Source organism: Drosophila grimshawi, unplaced genomic scaffold, assembly GCF_018153295.1.
Source record: "Drosophila grimshawi isolate 15287-2541.00 unplaced genomic scaffold, ASM1815329v1 contig_44, whole genome shotgun sequence".
Classification (NCBI taxonomy): domain Eukaryota; kingdom Metazoa; phylum Arthropoda; class Insecta; order Diptera; family Drosophilidae; genus Drosophila; species Drosophila grimshawi.
The window spans coordinates 22,992,065-23,013,807 of record NW_025063240.1 but is presented as its reverse complement, the minus strand read 5'-3'; the positions used below and the strand labels follow the sequence as shown (position 1 = coordinate 23,013,807).

The following is a 21,743-nucleotide window of genomic DNA, read 5'->3' as shown; positions in this document are numbered from 1 at the left end:
CAAAAAACAAAAACAAGTTGGCAGCGCTGCCAGATGTGTCTGCAGATTCAAATTCAGATTCAGTTTCAGTTTCAGATTCCGATTCATTCACTGCACTCAGCTGCGCTCAACAACCTACCTCAACTTCAACTTCAATTTCAATTTCAATTCAAGCGTCGCTCGCCAGTTTGGCTAGTTTGGGCTCTTCTGCTGCAGATGGCTGGCCAACCTGGCTGGGAGGCTGAGTTGAGTTGAGTTGAAGCCGAGAATTGAGCATTGAGTTTTGAGCGTTGCGTATAAAACCAATTTGAGCGGCGGCTGGCGAACCAGTTGAGAGTTGAGCGCCGACTTTGCGAACGTATTCAGCAGCGACGGCTGCCAAAAAAAAAAAAAAAGCTAAGAGACAAATGCATTTGGCCAAAAGTACGTGAACGAGCCAACAAAATAACACAACACACAAGAAAAATACATTGAACGCCTTACAAATTGTTTTTCTTTGCGTTTGCGTTTGCAAAGCCAAAGCCAAAGCCAAAGCTGAAGCTAAAGCTGAAAACATTTTTTTAGCCGTTGCCGTTCGTCAAGTGTTTTGTTTGGCTTGAGTTTGGCTTGAGTTGGCTTTTATTCGTGCGAGGTGCGAGCCAGCGAACGGTTGTTGCTTGTTGCTTTGTCTTCTTCGGCTTCTTCTGCTGCTTCTGCTGCTTCGCCTTTGTCTTCTTCTTCTTCGCGCGCGCTTCTCTCTGCCATACGTGTGTTTGTGTGTGTGTGTGTTGCCTGCTGTGTGCGTGTGAAGAAAGAGCAATATTTATACAAAAAAAAAGCAAAATAATAAAAAATGCTGCTGTTGTTGATGGCGAAATAACGAAATAACGCCAACAACAATTGTCGATGAAACAGCAACAAGCAACCAGCAACCAGCAACTAGCAACAAGCAGCAAGCAGCAGCAGCAGCAACGAGCATAAGAAATAGTTTTTCCAGTGCAAAAAGTAAAGCTTATTACATAAATCATAATTGTGTTAAATATATATATCGTCAGAGCAAAACAAATGCAAATGCATTAAAATTCCTCAACTTAATTTGGACTTGGATTGCAGCTGCCTGTTTGCCTCTTAGCCTGGTTAAGCAGCAGTTTAACGAGCCAGCCCGCTCCATGGTAGGTAAACCGTTATAAAAGTAACCCAAGCCAGTCAGCTGTATTTGCAGCAAAAAAAAAAGAAAAAAATTACACTCATAAAAAGAATTGCTCAAAATTTCAGTGTGAATTTTCAAAAAATGCATTTCAACATTTGAGAAATACATTTCTTAATAATATTAAATATTTATAAAAAGTGGAAGCAACTGACACATTTTTGAAATATTTTTGCACATATTTAGAAATTGTTTGTTTATGGTGATTTTTATTTTAGGGCGATTTACTAAAATGTAGGGCAACTTTTTGTGAGTGTACTTGGCATCTCTTATACAATGCGTGCTCCATTTTTGATGATGGGCATCAATTCGGCATATTATGCAACTTTTGTCACGCTTAATGATATATCGATATCGATATTGTTATCGTAGCTACTATTAACATATTTAATGCCTAAGCGTAAATGAGGCCCAAATTTCGATTTGAAGCCAAGCGAAAGCATTGGCCTTAATTTGTTGTCCAATTTTGGTCAAGCGACTTTTTGGCCAACTGCAATTGTTTAAATGCTTAAACTTTGCCATTCACAACAACTGCCAGCAAAACTAGCAAATCAAAAATACAAAAAAAAGAGAGATAACAATTTATGTTGTTTCTAAGCAGCTTCAGACTTTGAGCAGTTGCCAAAGACAAGAATACCAAGAAAAAATCTATAAATTTTGACACGTTGCGAGCTTAGTAAAGATTTTGTGGGGGAATTTTATTAAGCCTTGTTGAGGGTATTTTCATTTTGTGTCAAGCTTGCAATGCATTGAATGAGATGTCTCCGATCCCATTAATTATGTATATTCTTGATCAGTATCAGTTTATTTATAGTCTGATTTGAGTTCTTCCTCTGCTTTAAAAGCTATGTTGATGAAACTTGTTATATATAATAGTTGTCTCAAAGACTGAAGGCAGATACGAATCGGTAGACCTATATAACATCCTTTCTGATTTAGAACATTCAGTTAACAGTCAGACTTGAAAAACCTTTTACAAGGAGAAATCTTGAAAAATAATTTGTTTAATGAAACGAGAAATATGTAAACATTTAAAACGAAAATTTGATTATTAAAACGAAAACAAAAAAAAAAAAAAAAAATGAATCACAAATCAAATTTAACTATAAATCAAATTTGATTAAACCATACAAAAACATAAAAAAAAATAAATTCAAATTCAACTATAAATCAAATTTGTTTAAAACATACAAAACAAAAAGAATAATTTAAGCTTCCAATATAAAATCTATTTTGACCACAGAAGGGAATCTAGTCTACGGCTTGCCCAAAATAACCATTCTCTGTGCTTTTTTTTGGCAATTATTCTAATCATGTTTCCAGTTTGGGGCATGTGGTAGAGAGAATGTCGTTGCCTGAAAGTGTTCTCAGAAAAGCAAGTATAATAAACTTTAAATGGCAACTAATTAGCAATAGATCAGCTTTGTCTGTGATTAATAGTTGCACCTATTAATTGTTTAGATTTGAGATATTTTATTCATGAATATAGAGTTGCAATAATATTATTGCAAAAACGTGGATACCAACTGGAAATGCAATCGATAATTTCGATAAGGCGACAGCGACAAAAAATAAAAATGAAATAAAAAACTTGTTGTGGTTGCAGCTTAGGCATGTGTGTCTATGTGTGTGTGTGTGGGTGTGTGTGTGTGTAGAGACAAGACGCTTGCTTGCTCACAGCAGAGCCACCCGCTCAGCGCATTCTTGGAAAATCTTTCAGACAACAGTTGTTGTTGTATTTTTTGTAAGCCGTGTATTCACCTGTCTGTGTGCTGTGTGTATTGTGTGTGTTGTGTGTGTGCTGTTTGTGTGTCTGGCTGTGTGTGACTGCAATTGCTTGCACATCATTTGGGGTCCGCTGGCGTTTTACAATGCGGTATGTAATTCATTTGCATTGTTTAACTGTGCAGCGTTTGCGTCTTTTAGCGGCAATAAAAGTGGAAACCGAGAGGGGTGGGTGGGGGAAAGAAATAAAGAAACATGGCTAAGAGCAAAAAACGATTTACATAAAATTTATAGCTGCCACATTACAAAGCAGCAGCTAGTTAATGTTGTAATTGTTGCTGCTGTTGCATTTGCTGCTTAATTGTGTGAAAAGCTTTTGCTTACAGCCCATTTGGCCAAACAGCCGGCACATCACGTATACGACACGTGGCGAGCCTTGAACTCGGTTAGCATTTGAGCAAATACGTTTAAAAAAATACGTATTTAAAAAAAAAAATTAAAAAATGAAGCAGGGTTGAAGAAAACCGGTTGCAAAATTGCACGCTACAAATTAATATTAAATACTTGCTTTCAATTATTTATATAAACATGTATTTATAATCAACTAATATCAGTACAAAAAGCAATAAAGAATTTAAATTCTAAAGTAAAAAAGTAAGTAATATTTATACGATTTCTGGGGGGTATTTAAATGCCAAATGATTCAACATTTGTTGCATGGATTGGGGAAAATCCAGATAAAATCCAATAAGTCAATAAGTCCAACTACTCTCGAGAGGGATCGGATAATTTCACCATTTAGTAATTTATCAACAAACTTAACACAACGATTAGTTATAGAAAGAAAACCAAAAAAATAAAAGATAAATGAAAAGTGATTATTAATTTTGCAAGCTATAGAAAAGAGAGAACAGCTACAAACAAATAAAAAATATTAAATGCTTGCTTTCAAAATTATAAAAAAAGATAGATTAAAAGTGGTAATAAGGCCAATAAAAAATGTATGATGATCTGTTTGTTGATCAACATTAAATCAATTATTTATATATACGAAAAAACCAATTAAGAAACTGTTAAAATTTGCTATCCACAGAAAAGAGAGAGCTCATAACAAGTGACAATAATGCCAATAATAAATAAATAATGTGATTATCGCTAGGTTGATTAACATGAAATACTTGCTTTCAATTATTTATATATATGAAGAAAGCATTTAAAAACGATCACCTAAGAAATGACAATAATACCAACAAATAATGTGTGATGATCTGTTTGCTGATCAATATTAAATACTTGTTTTCAATTACTTATGCATATATGAAAAAATATATATAGATATTTAAATATTAATGAGAGAAATAAAAGATCAAGTTAGCTATGCACAGAAGAGAGAACCCGTAGTAAAAAAAAATTGACAATAATGCCAATAAATGATGTGTGCTGATCTGTTTGTTGATCGGCCAGCCTTATCGACACTTCAGTTAACAGCCTTTGGCCAAATTTGCACCACAAATCGCAAGAGTTGCGTTTTTGAAATTTGCTTTACGGCAAAGGAGCAACCAAGGCGATCAATCAAACACAACTTCAACTTCAACTGGGCTGTTACCATACCAAATTGCGCAAGGTAATGGTAATCAAACCTATAAATATAAAATATATATAGCTATGTATGCATATATCTGTATATGTAGCTGATGAGCAGATTGAAATGAGCTGCTGCCCAGATAACTGAACTTCTACACGCAGTTTGCTGCCCTTGTAACGAATAATATTCGACTGAATTTGAAAAAGACACACACACACACACACACAACACACACAAATATGTTAATGTCATATTGGCTTGAAAGCAGCTGAAGAAGCCAGCAGCTGCTGGTCAGCGGCATTTTTTGTTGTCTTGTTTCTTTTTGTGGTCAGGTAGCCGATTTGCACTTTTGTCTTTAAGCCATTGTTTGTTGCCTGTTGTCGATGGAGTTGATGGCATTTAAGTCATCGATCGATCGATCGATCGCTGGATTGTTGTTTGATTGAAGCTTAATTAATTAATAGTTTTCGAGATGCCTTTTCGAGCCAAGCCAAGCTCCAAATGTGAACACAATAAAAGCGAGTTTTTGCCAGCGGAAGTGACATTTTTATTGGTTTTTGTTTTTGTTTTTTGGTTTTTTGATACGCTGGCTCGATTTGTGGGCGGCAACTTTAGTGAAAGATCAAACAATTTATCATCTTCAATGCTGTGCTTAACCATATTTTATTCTTTTTCCCTAACTTGAAGTTTGTTTTTGAGTTTGCTGATTGGGAAACATGTTAATTTGATCGCAGATTGATTATAACAATTTATTTTGTTGTGTTATTTCTTTATTTGCTTTCAAATTTGCACATTTAATTTGTATTAATGGTTTCATTTAAAATCTAAAACAAAACTTTATGATATATCGTATTTTGCTATTGTTTCTAGTTTTTTTATTTATAAATATATTTATTAGTTTCATCTGTCAACTATAAAGTCACCTTAGTTTTGTCACGCCGGGGGTTTTGCGAATCGCAAAATTTATTTGTCTAAAATTTGGGCAGGTCTCGCATTTATTTGAAATTTATGTTTAAGCACGCTTTGCTTTATAGCTGTTTCATTTTAAACTCACTTTTATTTGTACGGACTAGTACGAGTCCGACTTTGAGCAGGTTTTTTTGTTTTGTTTTTTTTCCTCTTTTTTTTTTTGCCGAGCGATCAACTTTTTTTATATTTTATTTTTTTTCGATATTGATTTTTCATATTAAGCGCATTTCTGCGTACCGTTTTTTTCAAGGCCAATAATCGAAGGGGGCAGAGGAGGCAGAGGGGGACAGCTGGAGGTGCTGGTCAAGCTGGTCAGCTAACAAGTTTTCTTGTTGATCAATTAAATTAAATTTAGTTTTTGCTTATGTTAGTTGTTGTTTGTTGTCGTTGTTATTGTTGTTTGCAACGGCTTAATTGCGCTGAAAAATGTTGAAAAATGTGTGTGCAAAAAAGTGGCAAGTTGTCACGTTGGGCGCCATCAACTTTAGCTCCATCTGATCTCATCTCTATTTACAGTTTGCAGCTTGTACACTCACAAAAAAATTTCCCTACAAAATTTAAAATATATAATATCTTTTTTTTTTAATAAGAAGACCATTTCTATAAAGCAGAAGTGCAAAACCGTAGTTTTTAAAAATGTACTCTCTGAATTATAGGGTGACTAACCACTGGCGATTTACAAATATGTAGGGCGATTTTAATTATGAGTGTAGTCTGCAGCTTGGCCTAATCAATTGCGATTAAGCCATGTTTGCACTTATATAAATGCCATATCCAATAACGGGGCGGCGGCAATAACTCGCTTAAAGTCTCAGGTTTCGAATGTCGTCATCTGGCGTTGCAAAATTGCATTGTTGGCTGGCTGGCTGACTGGCTGGCTGCCTGGCTGGGGAGCAGTTCCGCCAATTGGCAACGCTTCCGCTGCAGCAAGCAACCAGCCAATAACAACAAACAACAAACAAGAAACAATTTCTCAGCTTTTCCTCTTGTGATTTTCTTTGTTGTCATTCAATCACCTTGCAGCATTGCATTTTCTTTGACGAGAAAACGAAATTTGAAATTGGAAATTATCTGGCCTGTTTTTTGCTTTTCTTTTTTTTGTTGTGTTGCCACAAATTAAATAATTTGCAATTTGCATAAATTATAGGGCCATCAAACATTGCGCCCTCGGTTACGCGTCACAATTAACAAATTAGTTCGTTGTTTCGCAAAACAACGCCAACAAACTTCCGAATCCAACCAGAAAAAAAAACAAATAAAAACAAATATTCAATCAACCAAAAAACCAAAATAAACTTTCCAAAAATGTCGCGCATGCGCTTGGAATGCAAAAATATAAAAAATATATATAATACTAAACACAACAAGGCCTCAAACACACACACACACACACACACACGCAGCAGCAGATACAACAAGACTTGATTACAAGAAACAAATGCCCAAGTGTGGCTGCTTTGGAGTTGGGGGAATTGAATCGTACATTTATACATATATATTATGTAAGTTGAGAACTGAGCAGGCTAAGCAAATTGATGGTCCCAGTCATGAATGGTTTCCTCTACACCTACCCCCTCCCCAATGCCCCCTGCACCGCAAGCATTTTTAGCCGCTTCTCACGCTTGTCAGAAAATGTCAAAAGTGACGCCGCCGCACACTAAAGACATGAAAATAAATGAAGAGACACACAGAGAGAGAGAGAAAGAGAGAGAGGGAGAGCGAGAGAGAGAGAGAGAGAGACATGTTGCACCGAAAATGGAATACTCTTGCAACAGCAACAAGAAAGAACTTGGCTTAAACTTTAGACAGGGCAGAAAGCGAACACTTTTTAAGAACTTGAATTTCCTTAGGTTTCTTTCTTTTATTTAATAACTATAAATTGATGTGTATTCCTTGTAGAGCATTCCACTTGTGGAACTTGGGGGATTTAGGTACAACAGAGTTAGGCATGACGAATATTTTGTACAGTTTCTTTCATTTGTGATAATCACTTTCCAGCTATTAGTCATATTTTGATTATGTTTAACATATCAGCCCATAACTTAATCTCCATTCACTGAGTCACCAAAAGAGCCGAAGGCCTCTTCATTACCCTACATTTAATATGTGGCCAGTTGCGTTGGTTTTTTTGCGGAAATTTTTGAGGCACGCTTAAAAGCTTTAGGCGCTGACAATAGTTGCAGCTGCAAGAGGCAGGCAGGCAGGGGCAGCCAGCCACCAATTGTGGCAGGCGCCATGGTCAGCCAAAAGGTGAAAGACACAAACAGACAGACACAAACAGCAAATGGGACGGACGGACAAGATTCAGTGGCTGCTGTGTCATCATCAGGCAGACAGACAGACAGTCAGGCAGTCAGGCAGTCGTCAGGCAGCCAAGGCGCCTCTTTGTTTTGTCTGAGTGAAGATGAGTTTCTGCGCCCGGCTGGGAATCGTCGGTTAAATGCCTGGCTGCGATGACCTTTAACGTTGCCTTCACTTCGGCAAGCTAAATCTGCATATCATTCATTATTTTTTTGAAGTTAAGTCTGGAGCTGTTCCTGCTGCCTGCTGCACAATAAGTTGGAAATGCGGGGGCTACAAAAAATAAAACAATTTACGATTATTTGTTGGAGGCGATCGTTAATCGTCGTTGCTGTGTTGCGTTGTGTTGTGCTGTGTTGTGCTGTGTTGTCTACCATAAATTTCAAGAAAAATGTCAAGGATTTTGGCCAAAGAGAAAGAGAATTCGTAGTCAGCACTATAAAATGCAATCAGCATGGGAAGCTAATCGCTCAATCGGATTGTTCAGGTGAACTCCAGTTTTCGAGTCGAGCTGAGCTGCGCTGAGCTGTTTACGCTTTAATTGGAGCCTGCACTCTGAAAAAATCGCCCTAAAAATGGCAAGCTTCTCTTGATTTTGGATATACTTTCTCAATAGAACACATATTTCTTAGAATTAGAAAATGCATTTCTAAATCGACAATACCAAAAATATGAAAGTTGTCATATTTTTTTAAAAAATATTTTCTCTTATTAACAATATATTAAAGTAATCTTAAAGCACTAATGATTAATAAAATCATATATACTAACAAAACAGAATTATTCAAGACATATTTTTTCGAAATTGTAGAAAAATCCAGTCTGAAATTATGGAATGTAAACCCTGGGTTTTCTAAAGCCACAACCTTCAAATTTAGAAATCTCCTTTCTAAATGGATATGGTGAATTTCGATAATTAAGGGCGACAGTCTGTTTTCTGAGTGTAGCCCAGTCAACAACAATCGCAGCAAAAGTAACCAAAAATCGTGAGCAAGGTCGCCTCTTAAATGGTTTTCTTTCTTCTGCCTGCCGGCTGTCAGCCGTCGGTTCAATAATACCAATAATAAACAAAGCACTCAATTTGCATAAATAAATTCTATTGCTGATTGGATGTGCCCATGAATTATTGTTTTTTAATGGCATTTCAAACGCTTTTGTGTTTTCTACACCTTCCCTCTCTATTTTCTGATTATGCGTGTTAATTTGGCAGTCGCTGTCAAATGATTGATGTGATTTTATTGTTATGAAATAGACACAAAGCTTAGAACTGACTCAGACAGAAAGTGGGTCAAGTCAAAGTGGCGTCTACACTCATAAAAAGAATTGGCCTGAACTATTGTAGATTGAAAATTGATATATTAATAGTAATATATTATTAGTAAGCATTAATATTTTAAGATTTCACCACATACAAAACTGTTACCATTTATAAATTTCTATAAATTAATTGGACAAAGCCTACGATTCCGCGGGAATTTCTTGTTTCTGAATTTAAGAAAGGATTTTTTCTAAGAATGCAAATTGCCATATTTTTGGCATTGTCTGTTTTTATATCTTAGACATTTTTTTCCAAATATTTAGAAATTATAAAAAAAAGATAGCCTTAGGGCGATCTAATAAAATTGATGTTGTTTTTTTTCTGAGTGTAGATCAAATATCCTCTAGCAATGACATTACGTTTGCAGCAGCAAAGACTTAATCAATTTTAATTCTTCTTCATCTTCTTCGGATGACTCAGGCCAAACCTATGCAAATGGGCAGATTCACAAAAAATGCGAGTCGACAGCTGCTGTTGATGATGATTTTGTAATCTTTGTTAATGAATTTCTGTGTATGTGTGTGTGTGTGTGTTTGTTTTGGGCAGCAATTAACTGTCGTTTGCAGATGCCACAGCCATCTAATATTTATTTTTCTTTTTGCTTTTTACTCATTTTAGCCATGCGCCTGCTGCCATAAAAAATAAAGCCGCGCTTCCTAATTGAAAACTGTCAGTTAAATGGACGCGTAGCACGCGGCAAAGCCAGAGCGAGAGAGAGAGAGAGAGCGAGAGAGAGTGACAAACAGCGGAGTATTTTTAGAGAGAGAGAGAGAGAGAGAGAGAGAGAGAGCGAGAGAGCAGCTGAAAGCGAACGAGCAAACAAAACAGAGGCCAAAATGTGCAGCTCAACAAAAATGGTTAACAGTTATAGAATTTTATGGCTTTCCGGCGTTTTACTAGGTGAGTTGTGGCCCCAATAAATCGACGAGACAGCGACGAGTTGGCAGAAATAAATTAAATGCTCTGTGCGTCGATTAGACAAACACTTTGAGGCCAACTATTTCAGACACGCGTGAGCCAAATAAATTATAAACCAACAGCGTATCGAAAAGAAAAACACTTATGCAAAAACTTAAACAGAACTTAACTAATCTATATATATATATCTAATTTAATAGCTCACCTATTGATGGTGGCGATTGTTGCTCAGGAGCCAGCCAGTCCAGTATTTCAAAATCACAAGACGAAGGAATGGACGAATTTAGATAATATCACCTTCTCCTTCGATTGTAAGAGGCGTTCAGTGGGCTTCTATGCGGACATGGAATACAATTGTCAGGTAAAGTTCTAAATATAATTATACTTAAATAGTTAAAAGCCTCAAAGTATGCAATGAGAAACTTATGTAGAGCTTTTGTTGTGTGAAAGAGAAAGCATGATCGTGTCATAGAAATTATTCAACAGCCTGAAAATATGCAACGAAAAATTAAAGAAGGAAATATTTATTAGATTGATTTATATTTTGTCCGATAAATATGATTTTAGATATTTCACATGTGCGACGAGGAGGGCAATCGAATACCGCATTTATGTGCGAATGAGACGAGCTTTAATCAGGAATACAGAATATGTGATTGGGATTACAATTTCAACTGCACAGAGTCGCCGGTGAGTTAAGGATTCATGATCTATAATTCATGATAAACAGCTAATGCTTATATATATTTTTCTGTTAGAAATGGTTCTATCTGAACGAATTGACGTATGCAACAGATCCGCCAGACGAAGACGATGAGGACTACTGATTGCGATTAATAACACATATTTATTGTATTATTATTTGAGGAGCAGAAAAACTAATTAAATTAAATGGATGCGAATGCGAAATGCGATGAACGAAATGAAGAAATGTAGAGAGAGATTGGCGAATGAAAGGGGGGCGCTGTAAATTTACCCATTAAAAACAAAATGTGTAAACTAATTTAAGAGACTTGTTGACGATATTTGTTGAGTTTCGTTTTTGTATTTTGTGTGTAGTCTAATTTTCGAGTAACGATCGAGAGACGTGTTGTAAATAATTGTAAATAGAAGGCCAACCAACTAACTACAACTGTGTTTCAAGGCCGTCATATTGCTATATAATTTACAAATAATGTTTGTAATGTCTGTCTAAAGCAGAATATAAGCAGAAATAAATCGTAATCAAATTGCGCACATTTAATAAACAGAATAAAAAAATAAATAAAAAAAATACTCGCATATAAAATAATTAATTGGTCTCCTTTTATTGGCGCTTACAATTTTTCCATTTTGCTTTAAATGTGACAAAATATTTTGCAGCCATTAACAAAATGTCGCAATTATATTTCTAATTTTTGCAATCTAAATGGGAGTGGGAGTCACCGAGTCATGCGACTGCAAAAATGGGTAAATAACCCCGATGAGTCAAGTTCAATGACGAAACGAAAAATGGCTAGAAAATTGGTTGAAAAATGCTTGGAAAAACAGCAAAACAGCGAAAGCTAACCAAAGGTGACAGTGCGTGAAATTTCAGTTATAAAATGCAAATGGAGTGGACTCTACACAGTTAGTCGAAAATCAGAGCTACAACTCTCTACAATTGGATAACTAAAATAATAATATTGATATATGATGGCCCACAAATCCAACTGCCTGCTGCTATTTGCTGCCCTGTTTGTGGTGAGTTTCAAAAAAGGATTTCGCATGGCTTAAAACTATAATCTTTTTTATTTGCTGATAGATTGCTGCTGGCCAGTATTATACGCCATATAATCCCTACAATACCCCGAGTCCAACATTCTCGAGCTTAACAGGATATTATTATACGACGCCTCCTCCTCCTTACTACAACCCCAACAATCCCTACTACAATGATATGCAAATACGCATCTGGCCCTATGTCATTGGGCAGTATTTGTATCCTTCTTATTATAATAATTACAATTTGAATCCATATGCCTATCCAAATAACTTGGGCAAGAAGTAGTAAAAAAAAAGAAGAAATTTGTTTTCAGTTAAGTTTGTATTTAATGTGAAACTGTCAAAGAACATTTTCCGATCATTGGCTTGGACCGTTAAACAGTACAAAATAAAAATAAAAATAAAAATGTTAATGATATAATCTAATGATGTCATTTTTGTTAACCAGCTAACTGAGCCAACTCGTTGCATAGGCAGGGAAACCGTTATGGAAATGGGTAACATTTATGATACTTTTGACACATTTCGAGAGCCAAAACAAACAAACAAACAAACATCAGACAAATCCAGATTTAAGTCGTTGACTTAGCTTGACTTGACTTGGCCACATTCATGGTCATGACTTTAGGACCGAAAGGTGCGGCGCGATTACCACACGTGTATTTAACGGATTCAACACGCCGGCTTGCCACTTCCAAGTGGCAAGTAGCAAGTTCCATTATGTAATTGTTAAAACACACACTTTGGATCGAAGAGCAACGAACTTTAAACTTGGTAATAGTCAAAGAAAGAAATATGTAGTTGGCCATAACTTAGGCAAATCAGTTGATTGACCCATATTTCTCTAACACCCGAATCAGAGTTCTATATAACTGTAAGCAATCGTATCAATGGGATTGGGTTGCCCTATAAATCAAGTCTATTTGGATTAGGTTTCTTGTCATTATCATTGTGTTCTATATCTTATAGGATTGCTTATCAGAAACCGCTAAAATACGCAGCATTATCATGCAAAGCAGTTGAAAAGGTCTTAAGTGAATGGAGCGCTCAATGGACAATATAAAAAAGGGAGAGAGAGATGGAGAGGGAGAGGAAGAGAGAGAGAGAGAGAGAGAGATAGGGAGCGAGTCGGCTTGACATAGAAATGGGTCAAAACAATCACTACAGAGCGGGTAAAAGGTAGCCGGCAAATATGCACGGGTTACATTCGAAACAAGAAACGAGAAAGATAAGCAAATTAATCGACGCACTTGTAATACCCTTCCATGGAAGAGTATAGTATTCCATAACTTTAAAATAAAATTCGAAATACTGGTCAAAATATTCCAGCGGCCATAACTTTGTCAAAACTGAAGAGATTTTGAGGAGTGAGAGTGTTTTGGTCATGGTTTGATCTATAGAACAATAATGCATTTAAATTTGGCAAGGCGGTTCTGGGGAGTAAATCATGTCAAAATGTAAGCCGAAAAAAATTGCAGAAATCTAAACTTCATAGTGCCATAACTTAGTCAAAACTGGTCGGATTTTCAAAAGGAATACTGTTTTGAACATGGCTTGACCTATAGAACAATACTTCATTAAAATTTAAAAATGTTATTCTGGGTCGAAAATCATGTCCAAATCCTATCCCAAAAATAGACCCCGATCATGGGTCTAAAATTCCCAGAGCCATAACTTTGGCAAAACTGGAGCGATTTTCAAAAGCGAGGGCTTTTTGGCCTTGGTATGAGATATAGAATAAGCCTACACTTAAATCTGGAAACACATGTGTGCATTTTAAAATATCAACTTTTTTATCATACTACGTCAACAAAAAAAATCTCTAGGAGTGCCACATACAAAATTGTATAGTTAAACAACTCGACAAAGTAGCTAAAATATGTTGCAATGCAAATATGAGAAACGTGAGAGCAACAAAGAGCCAAACAGCAGGGCTACATATACATATATAAATATATATATACATATATATGTACATATAGATGTAGATGTGGCTTATGTCAAGCTGTGCTGGGTTGGGTTGGGTGACTTCAAGTTTAGGCTTGGCTTTGCTTGGGTCAAATACGCGGCTGTGACGTCACGTGCGCAAAAGCATTTTTATGCTCTGGCCCATTGCACGACTATTCGTAATATCAGTCAGACAACGAGAGCAGAGAAGAGAAGAGCAGCGCAGAGGAGCCGAGGAGACGAGAGGAGAGGAGAGCAGATTTTGGCTTCGGTGCGAGATCGTCTGCTGCTGCCGCCGTTTTAGGGGAAAATTGTGAAGAAAGTGTTGAAAACGAAATCGGAACTGAGAGCCGCTGCGTGTGTAGTGGTTGTTGTTATACCCTGCACCCCTGAGTAAATAGGGAATAATGGTTATAATGCAAAAGTGTGTAACAGGCAGATGTAAGAATTTCGGAGTCCTTATCGATACTTATCGATTTCCGACACCAATAAAAGCCACAATTTTAAGGGCAAAGCCTTTCAATTGATAAATAGTATATATTGACATATTATTGATAAACTGCTCAAGTTTAATTAAAATTGAATGGAAAGCACGCAAGATATAATCCAAAACGAATTCTCAAATTGATCCCATTACTATCACTTCCACGCCTGCTTAGATTTGCGTGTGCAAACTTTTTTAGTTCGGAAATTTAGCAATATATATATATATACTAGAACATGGGTGCAGGGTATGTCGTAGGCGAGCTCACACGAAAACAGCATTTGTTGTTGTGAGAGTTGTCGCTGCAAAGCAAACACGTTGAAGAAGCGCCACAGCAGCGACTGCTCCGTGGAGAGTGTATTTTGCCGTGGTCCAAGACACAGTCCAGACCAGACCTTACCTGCTGGCCAAGACGACTGCCAAGTGGCAGTCAGCGGGCACATCTCAAGCGCTGCAGTCGCGCTAAAAGCAAATAACAGAAGAAAAAACAAAGATCAAAATAAAAAATCGCTCAGATTCGATACGATCTCCTTGGCTTTAAACAATTTGCGTGTGCGGTGTTTTTGTTGCGTGAAAGTCGCTCAAGCATTCAGTTAGTTAATTTTACAGCAAAGAGTTCAATGCAATAATTAAGGATACACTCGAAAAATAATAAAAATAACAGCAGCAAATTACCACTGTGAAACCACTTACACTTATACACATACATATATCCAATCGGACATCGGTCAGCGGACCAGTTGCAACCAAAATCGTATTATCATGCTGGTAAGTGGTAGAAAATAAACAAAACAAAAATGTGGCATTCACATGCTCAGCACGTGCTCCGTGGCCGTTTTACCTCAATTCTGCTCAGAGGAGTCTTTCACAATGAACACAACAATTGACAAAACGCACAATTCTATTCCCGCTTACAATATGTTTTTTGTTTGCCAAAAAAAGAGACAACTTTCTTTTGGCCTGGCCCCAGTCTTTTCAATTCAGTTGCAGTCAAGTGTATTTTAAGTGCTCTGTTATTAAGCGGGTTTTATGATTGTTTTTTACATGTTTTTCCATTTGTCGGTCACTCGAATTTTGTGTCACGAACTGTGACTTTTATGGCCACAATACATACTCGCATTAGATAATGCTCAGCTTGTAAGCTGTAGTAACATTTATGCATCTGTAGATATCTCGTACAACAACACGTGCCCCAACTGCATCAGCTATGCAACACCCTAAAATATAATTTTCTTGTTTTTATTAATTTTATGGCTTTTATTATAGTCTTATGAGGACGCAACAAATCAAGCTTATAATTTTATGGGACTGTCTTTCGAGAGTGGTGGTCATTAAAGTTTGGGGGGCCAGTAATTAATTAGTAAGCATTCTGAGTAAGCTCAACTGTGATATACCGTGAACCCAGCTGTTCAAATACACATATATATATTCTAATTTTGTTAATAAATTTCTCTAGTTCTAATACTCTGTGAGATCCGCTTGTTAATACAGATGCACAGATAGGCATGGCTATATCAACTCGGCTGCAGATGCTAACCAGAAGATATATACTGCATAGGATGGGAGATGTTGCCTTTTGCCTCTTAGATACTTTAGCACATAACCCTTAGCAATTTTTAATCATACTTAATGGGTTCAGGTTACAAAAAGAAACGGAGGTATGGAAAATTGATTGAACCTGAACAAAGTGCGAACATTTATGAAATTATTCAGTTCACAAAGCTTTTAATAATGTAACAAAAAATCTAATGGAATTTAATTTGTATTATTCATAATAAATTAGTTAAATTTGTTTGTTTGCTTGCTTGTACAACTGAATTGAGAGTGATTTATGAAATGCCAATAATATACATATATATATATATATATATATATGTATACTTATCATAATTACACAAATTAGGGCACTTATTAAATAGAAGAATAGAGTATTATACAAGTAACCGCAGTGAATTCTTCAGCAACAACTGAAAGGCTTCATTTGATAGCACTTTCCATTTCGAAAAAACAATTTGACTCATTATCGCACTTGAGAGTGCTAAATTTTAAATAAACGCAAACAAATTGAAGTAAACAAAAATGAACTGAAACGAAGACTGACGCTTCTCTCACAACTTGGCAAATTTAACATAAACTTAATGTGCTTAACACCATTTTTCTTGGCGAAATTTTTTGTTGCTGCTTAAATATTTATATAATGAATTTTTATAGTATAGCAAGTTGAAAATTTCTCCGTATCTCCTCCTGTGATGTGATTTTCTGAATTTTTAATTCAGTTACATCAAATGATAAAATGCAAATTAAGTTAGACTAGAGCAATAAATTCGAATGCAATTTGACGAGAAGAAACAATGGTGAAACTGAGTCGGAAAAACAGATTTTAAAATACGATCACATCAAATTAGTCACTCTAAACTGAAAATATGTAAATGAGCCTTTATTGCGAACAATCTTGTCCATATCGTTTATCACTTGTGTTTCTAAATAAATATCGAATAAAATACAAAAACACTCCTGTGTTTGAATATATAAATATATATTTACTAACGAAAACACAATCTCGAATTAATGTGAATCTTGCATCATACTAAAAACCTTTCATTTGTGAAATTTCATTTCTTTTTTTTTGGTTTTACTGCAGTTGCAGTTATTTTTGATTAATTAAAATACCCCATTGATGTATGACAGCTATTTAACTTATTATATTAAATCAAGGTCACGCAGCACGACTTCGACAGCAACAGTTAGCAAAAAGATGTAGCCCAAAGCCCATTTGGCACACAAAATATTCACACAAAAGAATTGAAAGCAAATATTCACACAATAAAATGCTTACATTTATTTTATTGAATAACACAAAGCGCTTCACAAATTATGTCAAGCCAACGGAGTTGACTCTACATTTGCGAAATTCTTTGCTTTGTTGTGTTACTAATTAATTTGATTAATTTTGTATATTTGGAATGGAGTCAACCGTTATATGACAGAACTTTTGTGATGTTCAAAAAGAAGCTACGCTCGAGGGGAAACATTAACTTTTTTCGGGGCCAGCAACACTTAGAAATCATAAATAAATAAATTCTTGGGCAGGCGGCGTCTACTGGTCTTTAATTATAATTGTTACTTGGCTCTTGGAAATGGAAAACCCTTCAGCGCTGACTTTCGGTTTTGGGCTGGTAGAATAATAGAAATAGAATAGAAATGACTAAACAATGAAGAGATAGTCGAGGGTTCAAATAAGCTTCTCGCTGACTCCAAATCAAGTGAGGGCCTCTAAGGGCAATTTTTAGTATTTATTACTTTCAATATGGGCTGAGCTTTAGTTAAAAAAATTGCTCTCTATTGTTGGTTCTAATCTAAAAGATCTAAGAAATAGAATGACAAAGCAATTAAGAGTTAATTGAGAGTTTAAATATGACTTAAAGTCAAGTGAAGGCCTCTAAGGGTTAAGAAACAGAATTATTAGCCAATAAAGAGTTAATGGAGGGTAATTTTAATAAGTCTTCACTTTCAATGTGAGCTGAGTTTGAGCTTAGAAAAAACTGCTTGTGGTTTTTTTTTTATCTAAGCAATCTTAGAAATAGAATGACAAGCAATTTAAAAGTTAAAAGAGGGCCTTTAGGGCAATTTTAATAAATCTTTACTTTGAAAAATGCTCTTTGTTGTTAATTCTTGTCTAAGATATGAAAACATTTTTTGGTTTTTGAATTTCACTTTCTCAGCGTTGCTGAAAAGGTTTTTGCCAAATCCCTAAAATAAAAGGTGTGTGTGATTTTTTCGTTTCATAAGATTTATGTTATGGTTTTTTTTTGCAGTTATTTACATAGCGCAAATATTAACATACAAATTGCTGACCACGAAAACAAACAGCGACAACAAAAACAGTTCATAACTTGGGGATGTGTTGACACAGATTTTGTGCATTACATAAAAGACGCAAAGGTTGTGACTCAAAAGCGGCGACAATAATGACACTTGCTGCAGCCAAAATGTGGCTCATAAAATATTTTAAGTAGTCTAAGTAGTTTCAGTTGTGCATTCTGAAAAGCATTTGACAGCTATTATATGCCAACATGTACAGTGGAGATTCAGTTACAAAGTACTGTATTTTAAAGCTGGTTCGCTGCTTAAGTCTTTCGTTTACGCAATTTCCGTATGATGAAGAAATGCGTTGAAAAAAGGCGGCTTTTTGATGTCATTGCTGAACAATGCAGTTACACACACACACACTCAAGAGACACAGACACACACACCTGCTCACACTCTTGAATAATTTCTCTAAAATGTTTTTGTTGTGTTTACTTTCAGTTTCTCACAAAGAGTTCAAGTGCGCGTCGCTCGCTGTTGGCCTTGTTGTTGGCCCTGTGTTTCTTGAGCTGCGCACTGGGCGCCAAGATAATCAAAAAAGCCGAAAAGCCGCCGGCTAATGCCAATAGCCATAATGAAGACAAAGCTGAGATGGCAGCAGTAGAAGCAGCAGCAGCAGCACCAGCTGAGAATAACAGTAATAAAGCTGATAAGGCGGAAGAGGATGAAGATGCTGAAACTGATGCTGAAACAGATGCCGATGAAGATGAGGATGAGGACGATGAGACGGAGGAGCAGGAGGAGCAGGAGGAGGAGGAGGAGAAGGAGGAGGTGGCAGCATCAGCAGCTGATAAAGATGCTGCAGTAGCTGCAACTACAACTGAAGTAAAACCAACTGTGGATGCCACAGATCTAAGTGTTTGGGGCATGGTGCGTTCACTTTGGAGCTGGCTGCGCTCAGATCTCAGTGAAAGTCTCTTCGGCGATGACGATGACGACGAAAAGCCGGCCAAAGTGGGTGAGTACGCAACGACGATGACAACAACAACTCTAACACATTTTCCCACCAATTAGTAACTCGATGATTGAATTACGCATGTGAACTCCCTTATCCGATTAGCAGCCAGTCTAACCAACTTGATTGATTCACTTTCGTTTTCAATGAAACATGATTAGAAAAAAACAATAACAGACAGCAAAGTTGCTTAAAAATATGTTAACAATTAGCATCTTTTCTCTAGCTCAGCTTCGAGTTTGGCTCTCATCAGCTGAAATACGAGACGCTGAAATGGAGTTATTATTATTATTTTTTCGTATTTTTTATTGCTCATCGCAACACCGTGTTGTAATTTCACTTTCCGCATTTCTTCTAGACTCACGTTAATTATTTTATTTAAACAAAAAATAAAAAATGGTAATAAAAAAACGCACACGCATCTTTAAAGACTGAGAAAATATTTATGTTTTTATTTATTTCTTATTTGCGGCGTTCGTTTTTTTATGGACTTTCGCGTTCAGCTCTGTTTGTTGACGAAATTATCGCTATAAGCATTTGAAGAAACGCCAAGCTCATTTTTGGCAGCGATGCCAAGTTCAATGAGTATTTTTTGGCTGTTGAAGCTGGCAATAAACAAAAGACTTAGGCAACGAACTTGAAACTGGAGCGCAGAACAATTCTTAATAATTTCTCATTTTGATAATTTTTGGCAGCGATGCCAAATTCACAGAGTGTTTTTGGCTGCTAAAAACAAAAGACTTAGGCAAATAACTTTACTAAAGCGCATAGACGTTCTCGATAATTTTTAACAATTTCTCTTCAACATTGCAGAGGGTCGCACATTTGGCAAGATTCGACGCCTGCAAATGGCGCTGGTGCCCATAATCTTCAAGTTTGGCGTGCTCTCAGCCATGGTTGCCTTCCTGGTGGCCATTGGCATGAAATCGCTGTTCCTGCTCAAGGTGCTGGTCGTCATGAATGCCCTCGCTATTCTCGGCAAATTCTTGACGCTGAAGACGAGCCTATTCGGGCAATATGAGCATACGGCGCCGAGTTTCAGTTATCCCGGCTGGAATCCGCACTCGAAGGAGTCGTGGGGTGCCACAGGGCTGAGCAATTCGGGCGGACCTGGACCCCATCCACCTACCAAGGAGATTCATTTGCACATCCATGGCAATGCTCAGACCCAGGCACAGCTGGCGGGTCAGAGCTACAACTATGAGTCGCAGGGTGGTTGGGCCAGTCGCTCGGATCCCTATGGTGCCTATAGTCAGCAATCAGAACAATACACCGCCGAGTTGCCCAACATTACGGATCCCATGTCGTTGCTGCCCACAAAGTATCCGGCACGGACTTTAATACTCTGAGCGGATTTGTTCTTCTTTTGGCTAACCACCACCGAGCACGATTTTAGTCAGCGACTTTTCGGGGGAGCAGCTTTATGGAACTAGTTGAAATAGTTTAGTTAATTTAAATTATTGGTAGCCAGTAACTAATTTATTATGAAATTAAAATTAATAACAAACTAGAAGAAGCAACTCGATTCAACTAAAATGGAATTAGTTGTAATAGTTTAGTTAATTAATTTATTGATAGCCTGTAACTTATTAATTATGAAAATAAAATAATAAAATATGAAATCAACAATCAACCAGAAGAAGCCCGATTTAATTTAATTCAAACTATTGTATAATATCATACAACAAGAAATTATTGATAGCGTGTAACGTATTTATTATGAAAATCAAATTATTATCAAAAAAGAGAAGTAGCTAGATTCAATTTCTGGTTATTTTGGGTAGCTGATAATATTTAAAATGAAATAGTTTGAGGTATTAAAATAATTGATAGTCTGTAACTTATTTATTATGAAAATAAAATATAAAACAAACAAGAGAAGTAGCTCAATTCAATTGCTTGGTCTTTCAGGTAGCTGATATAATTAGCGGCATTGCTTGACAACCAGATTCCAACCCCCATGTGATTGATGTGTGAAGAAAGTCGGCTCCCAGCATGAGCTTCAAGCGGCTCAGGTTCGGTTTCAGCTTCGGATTTGGCTTCTATTTTGGCTTCGGTTTCGGCTTTGGAGCATGTGATTAATTGGGTATTTGACATGCTGCCATCGTAGCGATTTCTTTGGGACCTAGCTCAACAATGGGCGTGTGCTGACTTTACGTTTTACTGCCTAATCATCAACATTATCGCGAACATTGAATTGGAAGTCAAAGTCATGCCACTGGATACCTGAATCTATGTACGTACACAGAATGTGGTTGTTGTTGTTGGTGCTGTTACTTCAACAGTAGCTCCAGGTAAATGGCAAACGGCAAGCGGAAAGCAAAATTAGCAAAAATAAAGACATATCCAATTTTGGGTATTATTCAGCGAGAGTCTTGTTTTTTTGTGTGTGGGCGAAACTTAACCAAAATTTTCTGTCCATTAAATTTGAACTGTTAAATTTCATGTTTGCACAAAAGGCACGAATGCCCCAAAATGTAAATTTAATTAAGTTTATTGAATGCTGAACAGTATATCAGTAATTTCAGAATTATCTGCTTAGAGCTTGTCAAACTGTATCAAATCGCACAAAAGTATGCAACATTTTCGCATAGACAATCTCATATGTTCGTATATTTAAGAATAACCTGAAAAGTATGCATCACTTTTGTTGCAAAGTTTGTGTCTTAAGTCTTTTGTATCCAGTGGGCCTTCGAGAAGATTATTTGCCTAATTTACGTTGCTTTGGCTTGCCATCCAAATAAAAAATATGAAACATATGCACCA

General features: G+C 36.5%; 3 protein-coding genes across 3 annotated transcripts; all 3 read left to right on the top strand.

Moving 5' to 3' along the window:
• The first annotated feature begins 873 nt into the window (after window positions 1–873).
• LOC6558992 lies at window positions 874–11,256 on the top strand. The gene is made up of 5 exons (XM_001983185.3): window positions 874–1,130; window positions 9,682–9,963; window positions 10,182–10,342; window positions 10,549–10,671; window positions 10,740–11,256. The coding sequence occupies exons 2-5, from the start codon at window positions 9,900–9,902 to the stop codon at window positions 10,806–10,808; spliced, it is 417 nt and encodes a 138-aa protein (XP_001983221.1). The 5' UTR covers window positions 874–1,130; window positions 9,682–9,899; the 3' UTR covers window positions 10,809–11,256.
• Window positions 11,257–11,476: 220 nt separating this feature from the next.
• On the top strand, window positions 11,477–12,103 carry LOC6558959. The gene is made up of 2 exons (XM_001983186.2): window positions 11,477–11,703; window positions 11,765–12,103. Exons 1-2 carry the CDS (start codon window positions 11,653–11,655, stop codon window positions 12,008–12,010), a joined length of 297 nt encoding a protein of 98 aa, XP_001983222.2. The 5' UTR covers window positions 11,477–11,652; the 3' UTR covers window positions 12,011–12,103.
• A 2,517-nt stretch (window positions 12,104–14,620) lies between these two features.
• LOC6558918 lies at window positions 14,621–20,554 on the top strand. Its single transcript, XM_001983187.2, has 3 exons — window positions 14,621–14,923; window positions 18,464–18,980; window positions 19,791–20,554. Exons 1-3 carry the CDS (start codon window positions 14,918–14,920, stop codon window positions 20,324–20,326), a joined length of 1,059 nt encoding a protein of 352 aa, XP_001983223.1. The 5' UTR covers window positions 14,621–14,917; the 3' UTR covers window positions 20,327–20,554.
• Window positions 20,555–21,743: the final 1,189 nt, after the last annotated feature.

What these genes read in the sequence shown, in the direction of transcription:
- LOC6558959 (XM_001983186.2), top strand. Translation starts at nt 11,653, where the DNA reads ATGATGGCCCACAAATCCAACTGCCTGCTGCTATTTGCTGCCCTGTTT. An exon ending in TATTTGCTGCCCTGTTTGTG is followed by an intron (nt 11,704 to 11,764) that starts GTGAGTTTCAAA and finishes ATTTGCTGATAG; the next exon opens with ATTGCTGCTGGCCAGTATTA.
- LOC6558992 (XM_001983185.3), top strand. Translation starts at nt 9,900, where the DNA reads ATGTGCAGCTCAACAAAAATGGTTAACAGTTATAGAATTTTATGGCTT. An exon ending in ACATGGAATACAATTGTCAG is followed by an intron (nt 10,343 to 10,548) that starts GTAAAGTTCTAA and finishes ATATGATTTTAG; the next exon opens with ATATTTCACATGTGCGACGA. An exon ending in TCAACTGCACAGAGTCGCCG is followed by an intron (nt 10,672 to 10,739) that starts GTGAGTTAAGGA and finishes TTTTTCTGTTAG; the next exon opens with AAATGGTTCTATCTGAACGA.
- LOC6558918 (XM_001983187.2), top strand. An exon ending in CGAAAAGCCGGCCAAAGTGG is followed by an intron (nt 18,981 to 19,790) that starts GTGAGTACGCAA and finishes TCAACATTGCAG; the next exon opens with AGGGTCGCACATTTGGCAAG.